The 18,761-nt window shown below is 40.1% G+C and overlaps 1 protein-coding gene across 6 annotated transcripts in view; it reads right to left on the bottom strand.

Moving 5' to 3' along the window:
- slc18b1 (solute carrier family 18 member B1) overlaps positions 1-18,761 on the bottom strand; it is a 63,900-nt gene that overhangs the window by 10,538 nt on the left and 34,601 nt on the right. For all 6 annotated transcript variants that reach the window (XM_043686654.2, XM_043686646.2, XM_087982244.1 and 3 more), the window contains 5 exons: positions 16,961-17,117; positions 9,652-9,788; positions 8,712-8,813; positions 4,818-4,909; positions 2,013-2,108 (listed from right to left, as the gene is read on the bottom strand). In XM_043686654.2, coding sequence (XP_043542589.1) covers positions 2,013-2,108; positions 4,818-4,909; positions 8,712-8,813; positions 9,652-9,788; positions 16,961-17,117 — 584 coding nt within the window. The remainder of the gene's footprint in view (positions 1-2,012; positions 2,109-4,817; positions 4,910-8,711; positions 8,814-9,651; positions 9,789-16,960; positions 17,118-18,761) is intronic.

The following is an 18,761-nucleotide window of genomic DNA, read 5'->3' as shown; positions in this document are numbered from 1 at the left end:
CAACTTTACTCAAGCATCTCTTCCTCTTGAGGAGGCAAGATAGTGCAAACAGATATCCAGTCAGAAAGAGGAAGAAAATACAAGTGCCCCAAGTTTTCTGAGAATGACAGAATTGTAATGGTGCAGAAAAAGGCCATTCAACCATCATGTCAGCATTGGTTTCCTGAGCATTTTAACTTCATACCACTCTCTTCCTTCAACCCTGTAATCCTGCATTTTGTTTCTATTTGAATAATTATCCAATTCCCTCCTGAATGCTTCAATTGAATTTGCCTCCACCATACTTCCAGGCCATTGTCTAACTACTCACTAGCTCAATAAGTTTTTCCTCATCTCACATTTGCTTAGTTGCAAAACACCTTAAACTGCGCATTCTGGTTCTTGATCTAATTATAGCCCCCAAAATAAGGTCTATCAACAGAGGTAGAGGGGAGAGCTGGTTAATGAGATGATCCAGGGAGCCAAGCCACTATCCTTTTGGGGGAAGACCAGAACTTCCATGACATCAACCTGAAGGAAAAAAAAAGGACTGCTGCTAAGAAAGACCACCAAAAGCTACCACAAAAGACTGCAAGACATTTGGGATATGGAATAGCATTGCGTCCTAGCCTCCATTTTAGAGAACAGCTTCAGGATCAGTAAAGCATTCGCATCTGTCTTGAGCCATACATGCCCTTTCCTTTCTAATTAACTGTTGTACCATATCTAAACTGCTGTTTCTGAATAAATGGTCAGAATGTTCTTATAAATTGTCAACTGCCTACATTAGGTAGTTATGATCACAAACCCCAGTCTCCAGAATCAACAGTAGTGTTAAACCTAAATAAAAACTGAAAGAACTATGCATGCTGTGTAAATCAGAAACAAACACAGAAATTGCTGGAAAAGCTCAGCAGGTCTGACAGCATCTGTCAAGAGAAGCCAGAGTTAACGTTTTGGGTCCAGTGACCCTTCCTCAGAACTGGGAAGAGTCACCAGACCTGATTTCACTTCATAGACCTGCTCAGCTTTTCCAGCAATTTCTGTTTTTGTAATGTAAATCTACCTGTCTAATTGAGGCATTAAATTCCTGTCTGTCATATAAACAAAGCTTTACTTCAGTAGAGTGTTCAATTATCACATAAGCATTTCAGTTCACTTCACAGATTTGGCTTGTAAATTACTTCTTACTGCAGGCTAGCATGAGGATTCAGTTGGATTTATGACTAAGCTGCACCAGCTTTCATAAAATGCAATGTGAAATGCTCATGCCTCTTACTAATGTCAGATATTTCCAAATGTTGCATGAATCCAGAGTCAGAACCCAATGTGACAATAAGGTTGGAAGCTCTGCTAAGCAATGTCGTCAACTATGCCTTGGTGTCACCAGAGGTTTCAACACCCAAATGACACTTTGCATCAATCCAAAGCTAAGAGCACTTGTTCACACAGGCACTACACTCCCAGTATGTTTCATCATAGGTGAATTTGTGCAGACTAATGGACAAGTAGGCTTTCTTTTCCTGTGCATTGACAAAACAGAAAATTGTACACAGCAAGTTCTGAATTTGGAAAAGTCATGTATCTCAAATAGGCAGACTACTTGGATAAATTAACATGTACACCAGGGCCAGAGCAGAAAAAAGAGAGATGGTAACATGAATATTTATCTACGCATTTCTAATTTTTCATTTCAGGATTATAACAAAGTCCGACTGTAAATAATATAAAGTACTGCTCATGCTTTCAGGACAGCATGGTGATGGTGTTCAAACATTGACAAAACTGACATAACAAACCTCTTGAAGGTGGGCAGCCAGGAAATCCAAGGGCTGCTTTCTAACTGAACAAAGATGGAAATGAAGACCAAATCTGAAGAGATGGTGAGTGCAGAATATAATACGTGGATAAATATTCATGTTACCATTGTCAAAGTCAGCCAGTTAAACTTTCCTCAGTTACAATAAACATGATTATTAAAAAAAGTACCTTTTAAAGTTGAAAATAATACATCATAATTTTAAAATTCTTACTAAACACAGGAGATAATTTCTGGGAAAACAGGAATTCCACTTAAGCTGAGCGAAATCCCACTGATTACCAGCATCAAAACAAACATCCAGAGCCGGCTGCAAAGGAAACAAATAAAATTGAATCTTAGAAATGTTTCTATTTTGAGCCAGGTAAGTATCATTCATCTAGTATTTGAGATACGTTCTTTTAAAAAAAGATTATGCCCTCTCCCCATAAACTAATAACCTATGATGATTGAGTACCAGATCAAACATTTTCAGTTGGTTTGCCAATGATTTGCAGATTGATTGTGTCATAAAATCAAAAATTATTAAAACAACTGTAAAATGGAGCATAATTCCTGGAAATGTAAAATTATCCTCCTGATGAGAAGTGTGGAAAAGTTTTTTTTTCAAAAATTAGGAAAAATATTAATGATGTGGAGGTGCTGGTGTTGGACAGGGGCGGACGAAGTTAAAAATCACACAACTCCAGTCTATAGTCCAACAGGTTTATTTGGAAGTACAAGCTTTTGGAGTGCAGCTCCTTCATCAGGACGCTAGTGGAGCAGGATCATAGGACACAGAATTTATAGCAAAAGATCATATTGTCAAACAACCGATGTGATATACTGAACAAACCTGGATTGCTTTAAGTCTTTCATCTTTTAGAATGGATTGCAGGTTTTGATTCATTAATATGTAAATCCCAGAACTCCTTTCAAGTCACATTCCCAAGATAACTTAAGGTTTTATAAAAAAGAGGTGACATCTCAAATCAGACAATGCATTAACGGTGTGAGTTTAGAGTCTGTACGTATTCCTATCTTGAGTCAGACTGGTTCTATTTCCAAAGTAGGAATTTTTAAATGATCACATGAATTATAAAAAATATTGACTGCCTACAGATGTGTGTTTTCTGAACAAAATAGACTGTGTCTGTCAATACAATTCTGCAAATGCAAATTCATCCCATAGACTTGTATGTCTGTGTGCATGTGAGTGTATGTGTATGTTTCAGAGCGCTTATGTGTGTGCATGCTTGATAGAGTGTGTGTGTGAGAGTGAGTAAATGCCTATGAGAGGGTGTGTGTAGGGGAGGTGTGTGTGTGTCTGAGATAGCGTGTATGAGAGAGGGTCTGCGTGAGTGTGAGAGTATGTAAGAGAATGTGTGTGTGTGTGAAAATAGTGTAGTGGGGTCACCTGAAGTGTGACATGAAAAGTATTAAGTGTGATGCACACAGCGATTTGGCTGTACGTGGATAAGGGCGAGCCTGTGGATGTGATGTACTTAGACTTGCAGAGATTATTTAACTGACAGCCACATCAAACGTTCTTGCACAGAAATAAGAGCTTGCCATATAGCACATAATATATTGATGCGAATAGTATATTGGTTAGGTAACAGGAAATGGAGAATAGGCATAGATTGATTATTTTTCTATTGATGAGACGTATTAAGCGGAATGCCACAGGATTCAATATTGGGGCCTCACTATTTACAACGAATATTAATGATTTAGGATGAAAGGAACTTTACTTGAGGAGTGCTGTAAAAGCACATTTTGAAGTTCTTCATTTTGCACTAATCAGGACAGGAAATATCAACGTAAAGGGAAAACAACCTGTTTGTATTGGCTGAGAACTACAAAGTTTTTTCCTTTGCTCTGGTATTTCTTACAAATCTTGCTGATGCATGCAAGGCATAAAACTTTGACAAAATGAGTACTGCTGAAAAAAGATCCAACTTCTGTACCACTAAACAACTGAATATATGGTTGCTAAATTGTTGATGACACAAAGATAGGAAAGAAAGTTTGAAAGGACACAGAGATTGCAAAGGAAATGGTAATATAGAAATATTATGAGGAAATGTTGTTCAAGTTGGCCTTGTAATAATTGGAGTTTAGAAGAAAGAGGTGAAGTTATTGAAGTATATAAGATCTTGAGATCTGACAGGGTAGTCTGCTTCCTTTTACTGCAAAATCTAGAACCAATGATCACAGTGTCAGAATAAAGGATTTAGGACTGTGATACATTTTTGAGGGTTTGAGAATCTTTGAAATTCTCTGATTCAGAAGATTACAGATATTCAGTCAATTAGTATATTCAGGACAAGGATCAATAGATGCTTTGGGTACTAAGGAAATCAAATGATATAAAGATATAAAAGAATGGAGTTGATGTACAAATTCATCCATATTATTATTGAATGGTGGAATAGGTTCAAGGGAATGCCTGTGTCCTGATGAAATGCTTTTGCTTGAAATGTCAATTTTCCTGCTCCTCGGATGCTGCCTGACCTGCTGTGCTTTTCCAGCTCCACACTCTTGACTCTAATCTCCAGCATCTGCAGTCCTTACTTTCACCCTGTATCCCTAGTGCTCCTGCTTACACTTCTAAATTTACATACGGTGTTACCGGATATCAAATCTTAAGAAACAAGAGATGGATTGCCTAAATGTAGTGAATGTCATAATTACTTTGTAAATACTTACATGACAACGCTATCTGACACGTACAGCCTGATCAGTAAAACAGACTTCAGGATTAGCAGTTTTTCCCACTTTGACAGACTGTACTGCTTTAATCAAATAACAGAAGGAAACCATTTGACCTTTTATGCCTATACCAAGTCCATGAAAAAATATCAATAAGATCTACTCTCCTTTACTTTCCCTACAGCCTTGAAATTGTCTTGCATTCAAGTCTTTAGCTAATTTCCATTAGAAAATATTACCAGCCTTGCAAAGCATTCCAGATCACAACATAATATTACTGAAAGTAAAAACTTAAGAAAACAAAACAAAACAAAATAATACATACCACTTGATATGAAAAATAGGTGCTGGTCCCAATAAAAAAAAGCTAACAGCAATCAGCCAACTTCCAATAAGCATTAGCCACTTCCTAATTCTCTGGAATTGGGAGGAAGAATGAGAAAGATAATAAAATGTAAATAAATTAAAACTGAACAAGAAGAACACATTCTCTCCCACCTTTTTACAAATTCCAGATTATGTTTTGTAAGATTTCAATGAAATAGAATATGTCTGCGTAAGATATTCTACACCAACGATTAAACCTTTGGCGATGATACTGAATGCATGAATCAAATATAGATCTCAATAAAACTTGGCAACAATTAGATGTGAATCTAGATCCTGGAATTTTATAAAAGGGAGCTGTGATGAAATGACATTTGATAAAACATGTAGAGGGCTATTTATTTAGAATGTTGTAAAATTTTGTGGATGTCTCAACTGCAATGGTGGAATTCATCACAACTCTCAAAATATGAATAGAGATTTCAGAGTATGGTGCTGGATGTTGATTGGGCTGAAACCTCCTCAGTGAATTGAATGCTCTCGGTAAAGGAAAACCTCCAGGAAGACCTGTGTAATGGTAATGAGGTGGAGCTAACTCAGCATGGTAAACCAAGGAATCTTAAAGACATAAATAGAAAGCGGGTCATGCCACCAGCGCTTTATCCAGAGGCTCACTGATGATGTTACCTTGTATGGTGACAAAACGTCTGAAATGAACCTTCCAGCTCAGCGAGCAAACTTACATCCAGAACCTCAATCTGAGCTACAAACCTTCTCAAAACTCGCTAGTACAGGTGTGGTGTTCCCAAGTATCAGTTGTCCTTTTCTTTGTAGGTGGAAGCTGTCAAGAGTTTGGAAGGTGCTGTTTAAGGATATTTGATGATTTTCTTTCAGTGCATCTTGACAACAGTACACACTGCTGCTGAGGTGTCATTGGTAGAGGGAGTGGATGGTTATAGATATGGTGCCAATCAAGTGAGCTGCTTTGTTTAATTTTAATATCATTTATTGTCACATGTACCTAGGTACAGTGAAGGTTTGTTTTGCATGCAGTACAGGCAGATCACACCACAGAAAGTGCAATAGGGTAACATAACAGAGGAAAGAATACAATGTTACAGCCGCAGAGAAGGTGCACAGAGAGAAAGACAGAGAAAGCAACATTAAATCTAAAATTTGAAAGGTCCATTCAGAAGTCTAATAACAGTGGGGAAGAAGCTGTTCTTGAATCTATCCATACGCATATACAAACATTTAGTTCTTCTGCCTGACAGAAGAGGCTGGAAGACAGTATAACTGGGGTGAAAGGGGTTTTTTATTATGTTGGCTGCTTTCCCGAGGCAGCGGGAAGTACAGATGCAGTTAATGGTTGGAAGGCTGGTTGCGAGATGGATTGGGCTGTGTTCACGGCTCTTTGTACTTTCTTGCAGTCTTGGGAAGAGTAGAGTCATTGAGATGTACAGCATGGAAACAGGCTCTTCAGTCCAACTCGTCCATGCCGACCAGATACCCCAACCCAATCTAGTCCCACCTGCCAATACCCGGCCCATATCCCTCCAAACCGTTCCTATTCATATACCCATCCAGATGCCTTTTTAATATTGCAATTGAACTAGCCTCCACCACTTCCTCTGGCAGCTCATTCCATACACATACCACCCTCTGTGTGAAAAAGTTGCCCCTTATGCATGCTAAATTGCCCATAATAGGTTATTCAGGGATGGGTAGGTTAGGTGCATTAGTCAGGGGTAAATGTAGAGTAATACAGTTGGGGAATGGCTCTGGGTGGGCCACTCCCCGGAGGGCCAGGGTGGACCCGTTGGGCTAAAGGGCCTGTTTTTACACTATAAGGATTCTATGATTCAGAGTGAACAGACATCCCATGAGAAATAGCAGCCAGCAATTAACACGTTTTAACCCATTGCCTGTCTCCTGGGACAGAAGTCCTTCAAATCTTTATGCACTATAGATGAAAAATGTAACACTATAGTACTGTGTACAAAGGGGCTCTTGTGAGAGCTGTATATTGGGATTCTATTGCTACCTCAAACTGATGCTGTGATTGCTGAATAAAGTGACTATTTTCAGCACTCACCAATTGTGGTTGTTATTTGAACATGATCCCACAATATCAAGCCAGGGCATTAATCCTTATACAAAGAAAAGCGTGCAGGAGGGCGTGCCAAAAGTTGCATCAAAGAATATCTACAAGCTTGGTGAAGCCCCAACGCAGAACTATTGCACGTTTCTGTGGTTTTATGACTAAATGAGGAAGATTCTTCCCATATTTGCTTAATTCTGCTGGGCTGTACAATCTGAACACAAAACACTTGTTTTGACAATCTATAAAAATGGTACAATATGATAAAGATATCAGGAACTTCAGAATTTCTACCTGAAAAAAAAATCAAGGTCCAGTTAATCATTTTCTACCCTCCTGCTGATCACGAGTGATAATTGAGCTATTGACTAATCATAGAAATTAATTTCAGATCCTAATAAAAGATGCAGTAAGACCTCATTGGAGGAGATCTTTTGAAACTACAAGTTTGAAGTCACCTTTTTATTGAACAAAAGGATAAACATCTTGCTTACAAGAAAATTGAGAACTTATTTTGATAACAGTCAACGTGTTGCAATGAGTCAGATGAAATGTATGAGAGCCATTCATTAATTACAGTTCTTACCTTTATCCATTCCTCTTTGTCCTGATCAGAGTTCTCAAATCACGCTGTGATGCATCCAGACAGAATGCTTTCTATGGTGCATCTATAAAAATTGGTATGAGTCCTTGTGGACGTATTGTCCTTGACAGTATCAAGCCTCTTAATGTTGATAGAGCTGCACTCATCCAGGCAATTGGGGAATACCTTATGATACTCCTGACTTGTGCCTTGTAATTGATGGTCAGGCTTTTGAGGAATCAGGAGGTCAATTACATATTACAGGATTTCTGGCCTCTTGAAGCCACAGTATTTATATGGCTAATCCAGTTCAGTTGCTAGTTAATGGAAATGCCCCAGGATGTCTGTAGTGGGAGGGGAATTCAGTGATGGTAATGCAATTGAATGTCAAAGGGTCATGGATATATTGTCTCCCATTGGAGATGGTCACTGCCTGGCATTTGTGTGGCATGAATGTTACTTGCCTCTTTTCAACCTAAGCCTGGATATTGACCAGATCGTGGTTGAGAGTGTGGTGCTGCATTTGGACATGGACTGCTTCAGTATCTGAGGACTTGAGAATGAGTGTAATCAATCATCAGCAAACATCCCCACTTACGATCTTATGATGGAGAGAAGAATGTGATGAAGCAGCTGAGGATGATTAGGCCCAGGACGCTAGCCTGACAAACACAGCAGCCAATTTACATACGCTATGTTCCCAAAAACTGCAATAAGATAATAACTGGATGATCCATTTTTGAGAGATGTTGGCTGAGGGGTAAATCTTGGCCAGGAAAATTTTTTCTTTTATAAAATAATGTTTAGTTACACCTTAGAGGCCAGAATGTGCTACACTGCACTGCAGTGTCAGCCTTGGTTTTTGGACTCAATCCTAGGGAATGAGAGTGAACCCATAATCCTTTGATTCACTGAGTGACAGATGAAATGTATCTGAAATTTTATTTATTTTATTCATAGAAATGATATTATAAACAGGTTTTTGTAAAAAGACTGTAAACTTTGTAGGTACGTAAATTCATAAATTGGAATGATGATTGATTTACAGCATTTGTTTGAATCAAAGTATTAAAATCAAATCTGCTTAAACGCTGATGAACAAAATCAATAGAACAAAAGAGGGATTTATAATGATGGGTAAAGAATCTGCATTTAGGAATTAAAAGTTTCAAAACACAAAAAACATTCAAGCTAGTCTGCATACTTACTGGTACATTATCACTTAAATATCCAAGTAATGGGGAGGATAGAGCATATGACAAAGCGAATCCTAGAAATACTAGTCCTATATATCCAGAGTGCAGGTTGAACTGGAGAATAAATAAAAAAGTATATTCAACACTGATCAAGTCATAACTCAAGGAACATTCAAAGGGCTTTAATCCAGCAGTCAAATGGTTTTTAAAAATGTATATATTGATATGTTGATCATATTACGACATATCACTCTTAGGTATTTTAAAACAGCCATCCTCAGAGAAAACATTTATTTGATTTCTGGTATTACATTTATAAAATCCAGTGGTACACTTTAAGAGAACATTACATTACATGTTGGATGCTGAAAAGTTTCTGTTAATATTCAGATATACTGTAAGGCCATTTGATAATATGTACAAAACCAGTGATACACTATTACCTGAAGGTTGACATTTTAATGACACTTACATCTAAACATAATAACATAAGAATTTCAGCCCCTTCAGCCTATTCTAGTCCTGCATAGAATTTAGAATACAGAAACAAGGTCAGTTGACCTATGTGGTTTTATGGTTCATAAGGTGGTTTGGGTGGATCTTCATGAAGGTTAGAGTGTTGGTGGGAAGATGCATTTCCAAAGAATCGGAGTAGAACCTTTCCCAAATAAAATATCCCAAACTGTGCACCTTTCTTCTGTCTTCTCTTCCTGCATGTTTTAAAGGGAAGACAGAATTAGAATGTGGAAGCAGGCACGAGTTGGTCACTTATGGGCCTCAAGATAGATGGTAGCTGGGCTATTGGACACCTCGTCGACCTGCCAAAATATGCAAGATAGGTCTGGGCTGGGCAGGACAGAAGTAGGTCACCTGTTTCTCTACTTTCAAATATGCTGAACTTAAGGAAACACGTAGGATACAAATAAAGAAATTCAAAGACAGGAATTCTTACCTTCTCAGTTACAAACAGTGATATGGTGGGATCCAGAAAGCCAATACAAGAACTTATAGAAATTATAATCAGGCACACAAATGTTATTTTGGGGATTGCAAGTAGTTTCCAGAATGACTCTTTGCTGGCAATTCCACCTAAAAATCAACAGCTTTGATCAACATATATTCCACAGTATTTTAACAATATCTTCCACAGCTGCATTATACAGTTTTGCAGAGTGTGTAACATTTTCAACATACTTATTGTAAGCATTGCACACTTACCTTCATCGCTCAGACCATTGTGCACAATAGGAGTTGGGATGTCATGTTGAAGTTAGAGTCATAGTCGTAGAGATGTACAACACGGAAACAGGCCATTCGGTCCAACCTGTCCATGCCGACCAGATATCCCAACCCAATCTAGTCCCACCTGCCAGCTCCCGGCCCATATCCCTTTAGATTAGATTGCCTATAGTGTGGAAACAGGCCCTTCGGCCCAACCAGTCCACACTGACCCATTTCCCTCTGACAAATTGACACTATGGGGCAATTTAGCATGGCTAATTCACCTGATCTGCACATCTTTCCCAGATGGGAATCGAACCTGGGGCCCTGGTGCTGCAAGGCAGCAGTGCTAACCACTGAGCCACTGTACTGCCCCTCCAAATCTTTCCTATTCATATACCCATCCAAATGCCTCTTAAATGTTACAATTATACTAGTCTCTACCACTTCCTCTGGCAGCTCATTCCATCCACATACCACCCTCTGTGTGAAAACATTGCCCCTTAGGTCTCTTTTATATCTTTCCCCTCACCTTAAACCTATGCCCTCGAGTTCTGGACTCCCCAACCAGGGAAATGACTTTGCCTATTTATCCTATCCATGCCCCTAATAATTTTATAAATACTAAGGTCACCCCTCAGCCTCCGACGCTCCAGGGAAAACAGCCTCAGCCTGTGCAGCCTCTCCCTATAGCTTAAATCCTCAAACCCTGGCAACATTCTTGTAAATCTTTTCTGAACCCTTTCAAGTTTCACAACGTCTTTCCGATAGGAAGGAGACCAGAATTGCACACAATATTCCAACAGTTGCCTAACCAATGTTCTGTACAGCCGCAACATGACCTCCCAACTCCTGTACTCAATACTCTGACCAATAAAGGATAGCATACCAAACGCCTTCTTCACTATCCTATCTACCTGTGACTCCACTTTCAAGGAGCTATGAACCTGCACTCCAAAGTCTCTTTGTTCAGCAACACTCCCTAGGACCTTATCATTAAGTGTATAAGTCTTACTAAGATTTGCTTTCCCAAAATGCAGCACCTCTCATTTATCTGAATTAAACTCCATCTGCCACTCCTCAGCCCATTGGCTCATCTGATCAAGATCCTGTTGTAATTGAGGCAACCTTCTTCGCTGTCCGCTACACCTCCAATTTTGGTGTCATCTGCAAACTTACTAACTGTACCTCTTATGCTCGCATCCAAATCATTTATGTAAATGACAAAAAGTAGAGGACCTAGCACCAATCCCTTGTGGCACTCCACTGGTCACAGGCCTCCAATCTGAAAAACAACCCTCCACCACCACCTTCTATCTTTGAGCCAGTTCTGTATCGAAATGGCTAGTTCTCCCTGTATTCCATGAGATCTAACCTTGCTAATCAGTTTCCCATGGGGAACCTTGTCGAACGCCTTACTGAAGTCCATATAGATCACATCTACCACTCTGCCCTCATCAATCCTCTTTGTTACTTCCTCAAAAAACTGAATCAAGTTTGTGAGACATGATTTCCCACACATAAAGCCATATTGACTATCCCTAATCAGTCTTTGCCTTTCCAAATACATGTACATCCTGTCCGTCAGGATTCCCTCCAACAACTTGCCCACCACCGACGTCAGGCTCACTGGTTTATAGTTCCCTGGCTTTCTTTATCACCCTTTTTAAACAGTGGCATCACGTTAGCCAACCTCCAGTCTTCCGGCACCTCACCTGTGACTATCGATGATACAAATATCTCAGCAAGAGGCCCAGCAATCACTTCTCTAGCTTCCCACAGAGTTCTAGGGTACACCTGATCAGGTCCTGGGGATTTATCCACCTTTACCCGTTTCAAGACATCCAGCACTTCCTCCTCTGTAATATGGACACTTTGCAAGATGTCATCATCTATTACCCTACAGTCTATATCTTCCATATCCTTTTCCACAGGAAATACAGATGCAAAATACTCATTTAATATCTCCCCCATTTTCTGCGGCTCAGCACAAAGGCCTCCTTGTCAATCTTTGAGGGGCCCTATTCTCTCCCTAGTTACCCTTTCGTCCTTAATGTATTTGTAAAAACTCTTTGGATTCTCCTTAATTCTATTTGCCAAAGCTATCTCATGTCCCCTTTTTGCCCTCCTGATTTCCCTCTTAAGTATACTCCTACTTCCGTTATACTCTTCTAAGGATTCACTCGATCTATCCTGTCTATACCTTATATATGCTTCCTTCTTTTTCTTAACCAATCTCTCAATTTCTTTTGTCATCCAGCATTCCCTAGACCTACCACAGCCTTTCCTTTCACCCTAACAGGAACATACTTTCTCTGGACTCCTGTTATCTCATTTCTGAAGGCTTCCCATTTTCTAGCCGGCCCTTTACCTGCGAACGTCTGCCCCAATCAGCTTTTGAAAGTTCTTGCCTAATATCGTCAAAATTGGCCTTTCTCCAATTTAGAACTTCAACTTTTAGATCTGGTCTATCCTGTTCCATCATTATTTTAAATCTAATAGAATTATGGTCGCTGGCCCCAAAGTGCTCCTCCACTGACACCTCAGTCACCTGCCCTGCCTTATTTCTCAAGATTAAGTCAAGTTTGGCAGCTTCTCTAGTAGGTACATCCACAAACTGAATCAGAAACTTGTCTTGGACACACTTAACAAATTCCTCTCCAAGTAAACCTTTAACACTATGGCAGTCCCAGTCTATGTTTGGAAAGTTAAAATCCCCTACCATAACCACCTTATTATTCTTACAGATAGCTGAGATCTCCTTACAAGTTTGCTTCTCAATTTCCCTTTGACTATTACGGGGTCTATAATACAATCCCAATAAGGTTATTATCTCTTTCTTATTTCTCAGTTCCACCCAAATAACTTCCCTGGATGTATTTCCAGGAGTATCCTCCCTCAGCATAGCTGTAATGCTATCCCTTATCAAAAATGCCACCCTCCCTCCTCTCTTGCCTCCCTTTCTATCCTTCCTGTTGCATTTGTATCCTGGAACATGAAACATCCCTGAGCCATGTTTCTGTAATTGCTATGATATGCCAGTCTCATGTTCCTAACCATGCCCTGAGTTCATCTGCCTTCCCTGTTAGGCCCCTTGCATTGAAATAAATGCAGTTTAATTTATTAGTCCTACCTTGCCCCTGCCTGCCCTAACTGTTTGACTCGCTTCTGCTCTCAACTATACCAGTCTCAGATTGATCTCTTTCCTCACTATCTCCCTGGATCCCACCACCACCACCACCAGCACCCCCCACCTTACTTGTTTAAATCCTCCCGAGCAGCTCTGGCAAATCTCCCTGCCAGTATGTTAGTCCCCTTCCAATTTAGGTGCAATCTGTCCTTCTTGTACAGGTCACTTCTACCCCAAATGTGATTCCAATGATCCAAAAATGTGAATTCTTCTCCCATACACCAGCTCCTCAGCCATGCATTCATCTACTCTATCCTCCTACTCCTGCCCTCACTAGCTCATAGCACCGGGAGTAATCCAGATATTACTACTCTCGAGGACCTCCTTCTTAAATTTCTGCCTCTCTGTAATCTCCATTCAGAATCTCAACCTTTTCCCTTCCTATGTCGTTGGTTCCAATGTGGACAACGACCTCTTGCTGGCCCCTCTCCTCCCAGTTGCACAAGAAGTTGGTGAGGCCACTTTTGGAATACAGTGTACAGTTCTAGTCGCCCTGCTATAGGAAGGGTGTTATCAAATTGGACAGGATTCAGAAAACATTGACCAGAATGTTGCCAGACTAGAGGATTTGAGTTATATGGAGAGGCTGGATAGGTTGGGACTTTTTTCACTGGAACATAGTAGGTTGAAAGGTCACTTTACTGAGATTTATAAAATTATGAGGGGTATAAAAAAGGTGAATAGCAAAAATGTTTTCTCTGGTGGGGGGAAGAGATCAAAACTAGGGGACATATTTTTAAGATAGGAGGACAACGATTTAAAAGGGATCTGAGGAGCTACATTTTCACACACAGAGTTGTATGCATGTGGAATAAACTGCCAGAAGAAGAATTGGATACAGGTACAACATTTAAAGACATTTAATTAAGTACATGAATAGGAAAGGGTTAGAGGGATATGGGCCAAACACAAGCAAGTGGGACTAGTTTAGTTTGATCGGCATGGGTGAGTTGGACCGATGGGTCTGTTTCCATGATGTAAGACTCTAAGATTTTATTTGTCTTTCAAGTTAAGAGCAGTAACAACAAAATTTACTTTACATTTCAAGTCTGGTGACTCTTCATCAGAAGTGATGAAACGTCACAGGGCTTGAAAGGTTAACTGCTTTCTTCCCACTAGTGCTGCCAAATTGGCTTAGCTTCACCAGCAATTTTTGTTTCAGATCGCCAGGATCCGCAGTACTTTGTTTTGTAGTAGCAAAATTGAAATAATTATACCTTGATTAATATAATGGAGAGTATAAAAATGAATTTGAACTTCATTTGTTTATTTGCTAATTTTTTTGATTTTTACCTGTTTTACTTCTCATAGGGAATCGTCAATGCTTGTAAATTTATGTATTTGCACTCCAATAGCTAAAGAATATTTAATCACTGGCATTAGCAGATTTCTTTTAACAAAAGGATGTCCATATCTGCTCATTGTTCAAAATATTATTATACCCTACTTCCATATTGGCTGGTTTACTTAGAGTCATAGAGTCATAGAGAAGTACAGCATGGAAAGAGACCCTTCGGTCTGACTTGTCCACGCTGACCAGATATCCCAACCCAAACTAATCCCACCTGCCAGCACCTGGCCCATATTCCTCCAAGCCCTTCCAATTCATATACCCATCCAGACGCCTTCTAAATGTTGCAATTCTACTAGCCTCCATCACTTCCTCTGGCAGCTTACTCCATACACATACCACCCTCTGTGAGAAAAAGTTGCCCCTTAGGTCTCTTTTATATCTTTCCCTTCTCACCCTAAACCTATGCCCTCTACTTCTGGACTCCCCCACCCCAGGGAAAATACTTTGTCTATTTATTCTATCCATGTCCTCGTGATTTTATAAACCTCTATAAGATCACCCCTCAGCCTCCAACACTACAGGGAAAACAGCCATAGCCTATTCAATCTCTCCCTATAGCTCAAATCCTTGAACCCTGGCAACATCCTTGTAAATCTTTTCTGAACCCTTTCAAGTATCAAAACATGTTTCCGATAGGAAGGAGACCAGAACTGCAAGCAATATTCCAACAGTGGCCTAAACAATGTCCTGTACAGCTGCAACATGACCTCCCAACTCCTGTATTCAATACTCTGACCAATAAAGGAAAGCATTCCAAACGCCTTCTTTACTATCCTATCTACCTGTGACTCCACTTTCAAGGAGCTTTGAACCTACACTCCAAGGTCTCTTTGTTCAGCAACATACCCTAGGACCTTACCATTAAGTGTATAAGTCCTGCTAAGAATTGCTTTCCCAAAATGCAGCACCTCACATTTATCTAAATTAAACTCCATCTGCCACTTCTCAGCCCATTAGCCCATCTGATCAAGATCCCATTGTACTCTGAGGTAACCTTATTCGCTGTCCACTACACCTCCAATTTTGGTGTCATCTGCAAACTTACTAACTATAATTCTTATGCTTACATCCAAATCATTTATATAAATGATGAACAATAGTTCTTTGTAAGACCAATTTCAAATTTACCCTCTGGTACCTTGTGTATCACCTTTTCAGGTACGAGCAAAGGAGAAAAGAGTGAAGTGACATAGAATATCTGATGACCACCAAAACCAAACCAAATATTCTTTCACATCACCTTGATTCCATATAAGGAGGATTCATATTTTGTCCTGTTTGATTTGCAACTAATCTCTGGTTCTTTTCTTCACTATTCTGGTATTGTTCATCTATTCCTGTCCTGAAGGAGTTCACACTTGCTGGACATGGGTCTAATGGCACTGAACAACTTTCAAGACTTTGCTTAACTGGCCATGCATTGCTTGAGCACTCAGACAGAGCTTCAGCAGATATTTTGACCATGAGGGGTGGCACAGCCAAGTCCAGTTCTGTTCTTACCTTACATCCATAGAACATCACTTGCAAATACAGAGGAACCTCAATTATCCAAATTTCGAATTATCTGAAGAAGATCTCAAGGTCCCGATAGAAACATTACATCAAAGAGGTTTCAACACTGATCGCGTCTTTTGTTTACAATGACTAAAAATGAACCCGGCTTACTGAAACACTGCCGAGAACAGTCCTGGATATCGATGGGAGCCCAGGCACCGTCTCCAAATGATTGACCGCCCACCCTCTCTCTCACTCCGATGAACGGAGTTGGTGGAGCGGGCAAGGTTAGGCGGGGTTGTAGGGGCAGACGAGGACGGATTGGGGAAGGCGGATGGTGGAGGGGGGTGCAGAGTGGCCGGGGAGAACGGGGAATGGGGGGAAATGGGGGCAGAGGTGCTCGCACGCAGTGTACTGCTGCCTAGTCTCCTGAACAGTGAGTAGACTTAGCAATTGCTCAATGTGTCAATCCCATTGAAATGGGGGGAGGCTTCAGCAACGCTGCTGTGTGTCTCTGCTCATAAACAAACCTTGAGACAGAGAGAGGGAGCAAAGCAGGCAGAGCAGCAAAAAAGGAAACTTCAGAAAACTCCAAGCCCCAGAGGAGAGGCATTGAATCAATTAACCAAATAATCAATTATCCGAACGAAACAGTACCCGCCCATCTCGATCGGATAATCGAGGTTCCTCTGTAATCAGGTAGAAATACCAAGTCTAATTTTTCCCCAAATCAGAGGACTCATTTCAGTTATGATGGCCAATTGAGATCAACTCACTATAGAGATCCTGATTTATTTAACCCAATTATTTACTGTCATAACTAGGTGAACTATTAAACGAATTACACTAATTTTCAAATTAAAAAAATACAATTATTGCCTTACAATTTCCAAGAAATTTCCAAATGCCACAATTCATTACACAACAAGACATATATCTATGGCAGCTATCCAACATAATATTTAACAATATTTCTAGGCAAATTACAATATAGAGCTTTACCATAATTTGGTAGAATACACATGTTCAAAGGTACCATCAAAAGAACGATACATCCCAGTGCAATGAAAGGAACTTCATACCCAAATGTCTGGTACAGAAAACCTCCAACAGGTGGACCCATTACGAGGCCAAGCCCACTGAATATTTCCAGAAGTCCCTGAAAAATATGTTTGTAGCTTATGTTCTAGTGATTTGTTTGCTAAAAATACAAAACCAAAGAAATTACATTTTGTTACAAAGTATTGTCAGCTTTAACAGGATTTTCCTTCCCAGAATTCTCCATTCCCCTCTCAAATACTGTTCCACAGATATTCACTATTTTACAAAATAGGCATTATCTACAAATGATGATTGACAAAATAGTTGTTTGTAGGGTTATCACAATGGAGGCAAATCTGGTCCTTCTCTGACATCCATTCCTACTATATGATGGAAAAAGAGTTGGTTAAAACTCAGTTTCAATTTAATTCTCACTTTTGTAACTTATCTCCTTGTAGCCATGTATTACATTTTTGCATTTGCTGAAATCAGCTAAGATACCACACTGAGAATCATGGAGAACATTGGGAAGCTGGAATCAGTGGCTAGAGAACATAGTTTGTGGTGAACAGAAAACAATGGCATCAGTTCCTCTACCTGGAAGTTCAGCCAGTCCGTACATTACCTTGATATCACATTTGATCCCTGTAGTAATTAGAAAGAGGGCCAGGTAGATCTCAGTAATTATGAAATCCTTGATTGGGGTTGTTAACCTGGGCTAATCAGGGAGCCCTTGCTGACACTGATAAACAGAAGATGCAGACAGTCTCCTCACTCTCGGGACTGGATCTGAGCTAACTGGTCAGAGTCCATGTACTGTTAATGTGTTAATAAAGGGTGACCTGGTGATGGGATACCAGCCTGTGTGCAGTTATTTCAATGTTGACAAAAGAAAACAGTATGCTATTGAAGAAAATCTGCTTGCAACAGTTGTTTTTGAGTTGGGATATGCATTTCTGGCATCATGCCTTTTATCTGGGAAGCCTAACTTGTTTGATCCTGCCATCGAAGACTGAGCCCAGTGTGTGGAAAGAATGCACTATTTTGTTCCCAAAGAAATGACACTGAGGCAGATGAAAAGTAATAAACAATGCTTCTGACTGCTTTGTGGACACACAGCATTTTCACTTATTAGGAGTCTAACTTTCTCGAGGCACCAGATTTAGTTAAGCAATATTATGACCCTAGGTCTCCTCTAATTCTGAAATGCTGTCAGTTTTATTCAGCAGTTCGAGAACCAGGAGAATCTGTATTGGGATTTTTGACAAGGTTACAATGACTGACAAAGGCATGTGATTTTGCATTAGCCCTGAAATGAGACACTGAAAGAATGTTTAATATGTGGGATTAATGACGTAACAATGCAAAAGCACCTCCTAGCTGAAGCCCAACTGGACTTCAAACAGGCACTACAACTGGCTTTGTCATTAGAAAATGCAGCAAGTGGAGATGAGCTACTGACTATCCCAGTGGAAGTGGACATTCTTACCTGTCCAACAGAGCTTGGGAAACACTACTTGAGTGTAGGCAATCGCACAGCCTCATGCAGGGGATATCCTAAGGAGAGGGACCCTCGGTCAGCCCACAGCAAAACCTCAAAACAAAGCTGAACCTCGGCTAAAATGTTCTTCAGGATCTGGGCCAGCAAGCTACTGTAATTGCTGTCGATATGTGGACTCGAGGCAGCAAAGGAGTCCTATGGGTCCTGACTTGACTCACAGGCCAGTATCTAGGAGAGCACACAACCTGGAAAGTCCATCTA

The sequence above is a fragment of the Chiloscyllium plagiosum genome, unplaced genomic scaffold (genome assembly GCF_037043375.1).
Source record: "Chiloscyllium plagiosum isolate Xiang-an unplaced genomic scaffold, Cpla_swu_hap1 HiC_scaffold_3, whole genome shotgun sequence".
Taxonomy (NCBI): domain Eukaryota; kingdom Metazoa; phylum Chordata; class Chondrichthyes; order Orectolobiformes; family Hemiscylliidae; genus Chiloscyllium; species Chiloscyllium plagiosum.
This window is presented reverse-complemented; position numbering and strand designations above follow the sequence as displayed.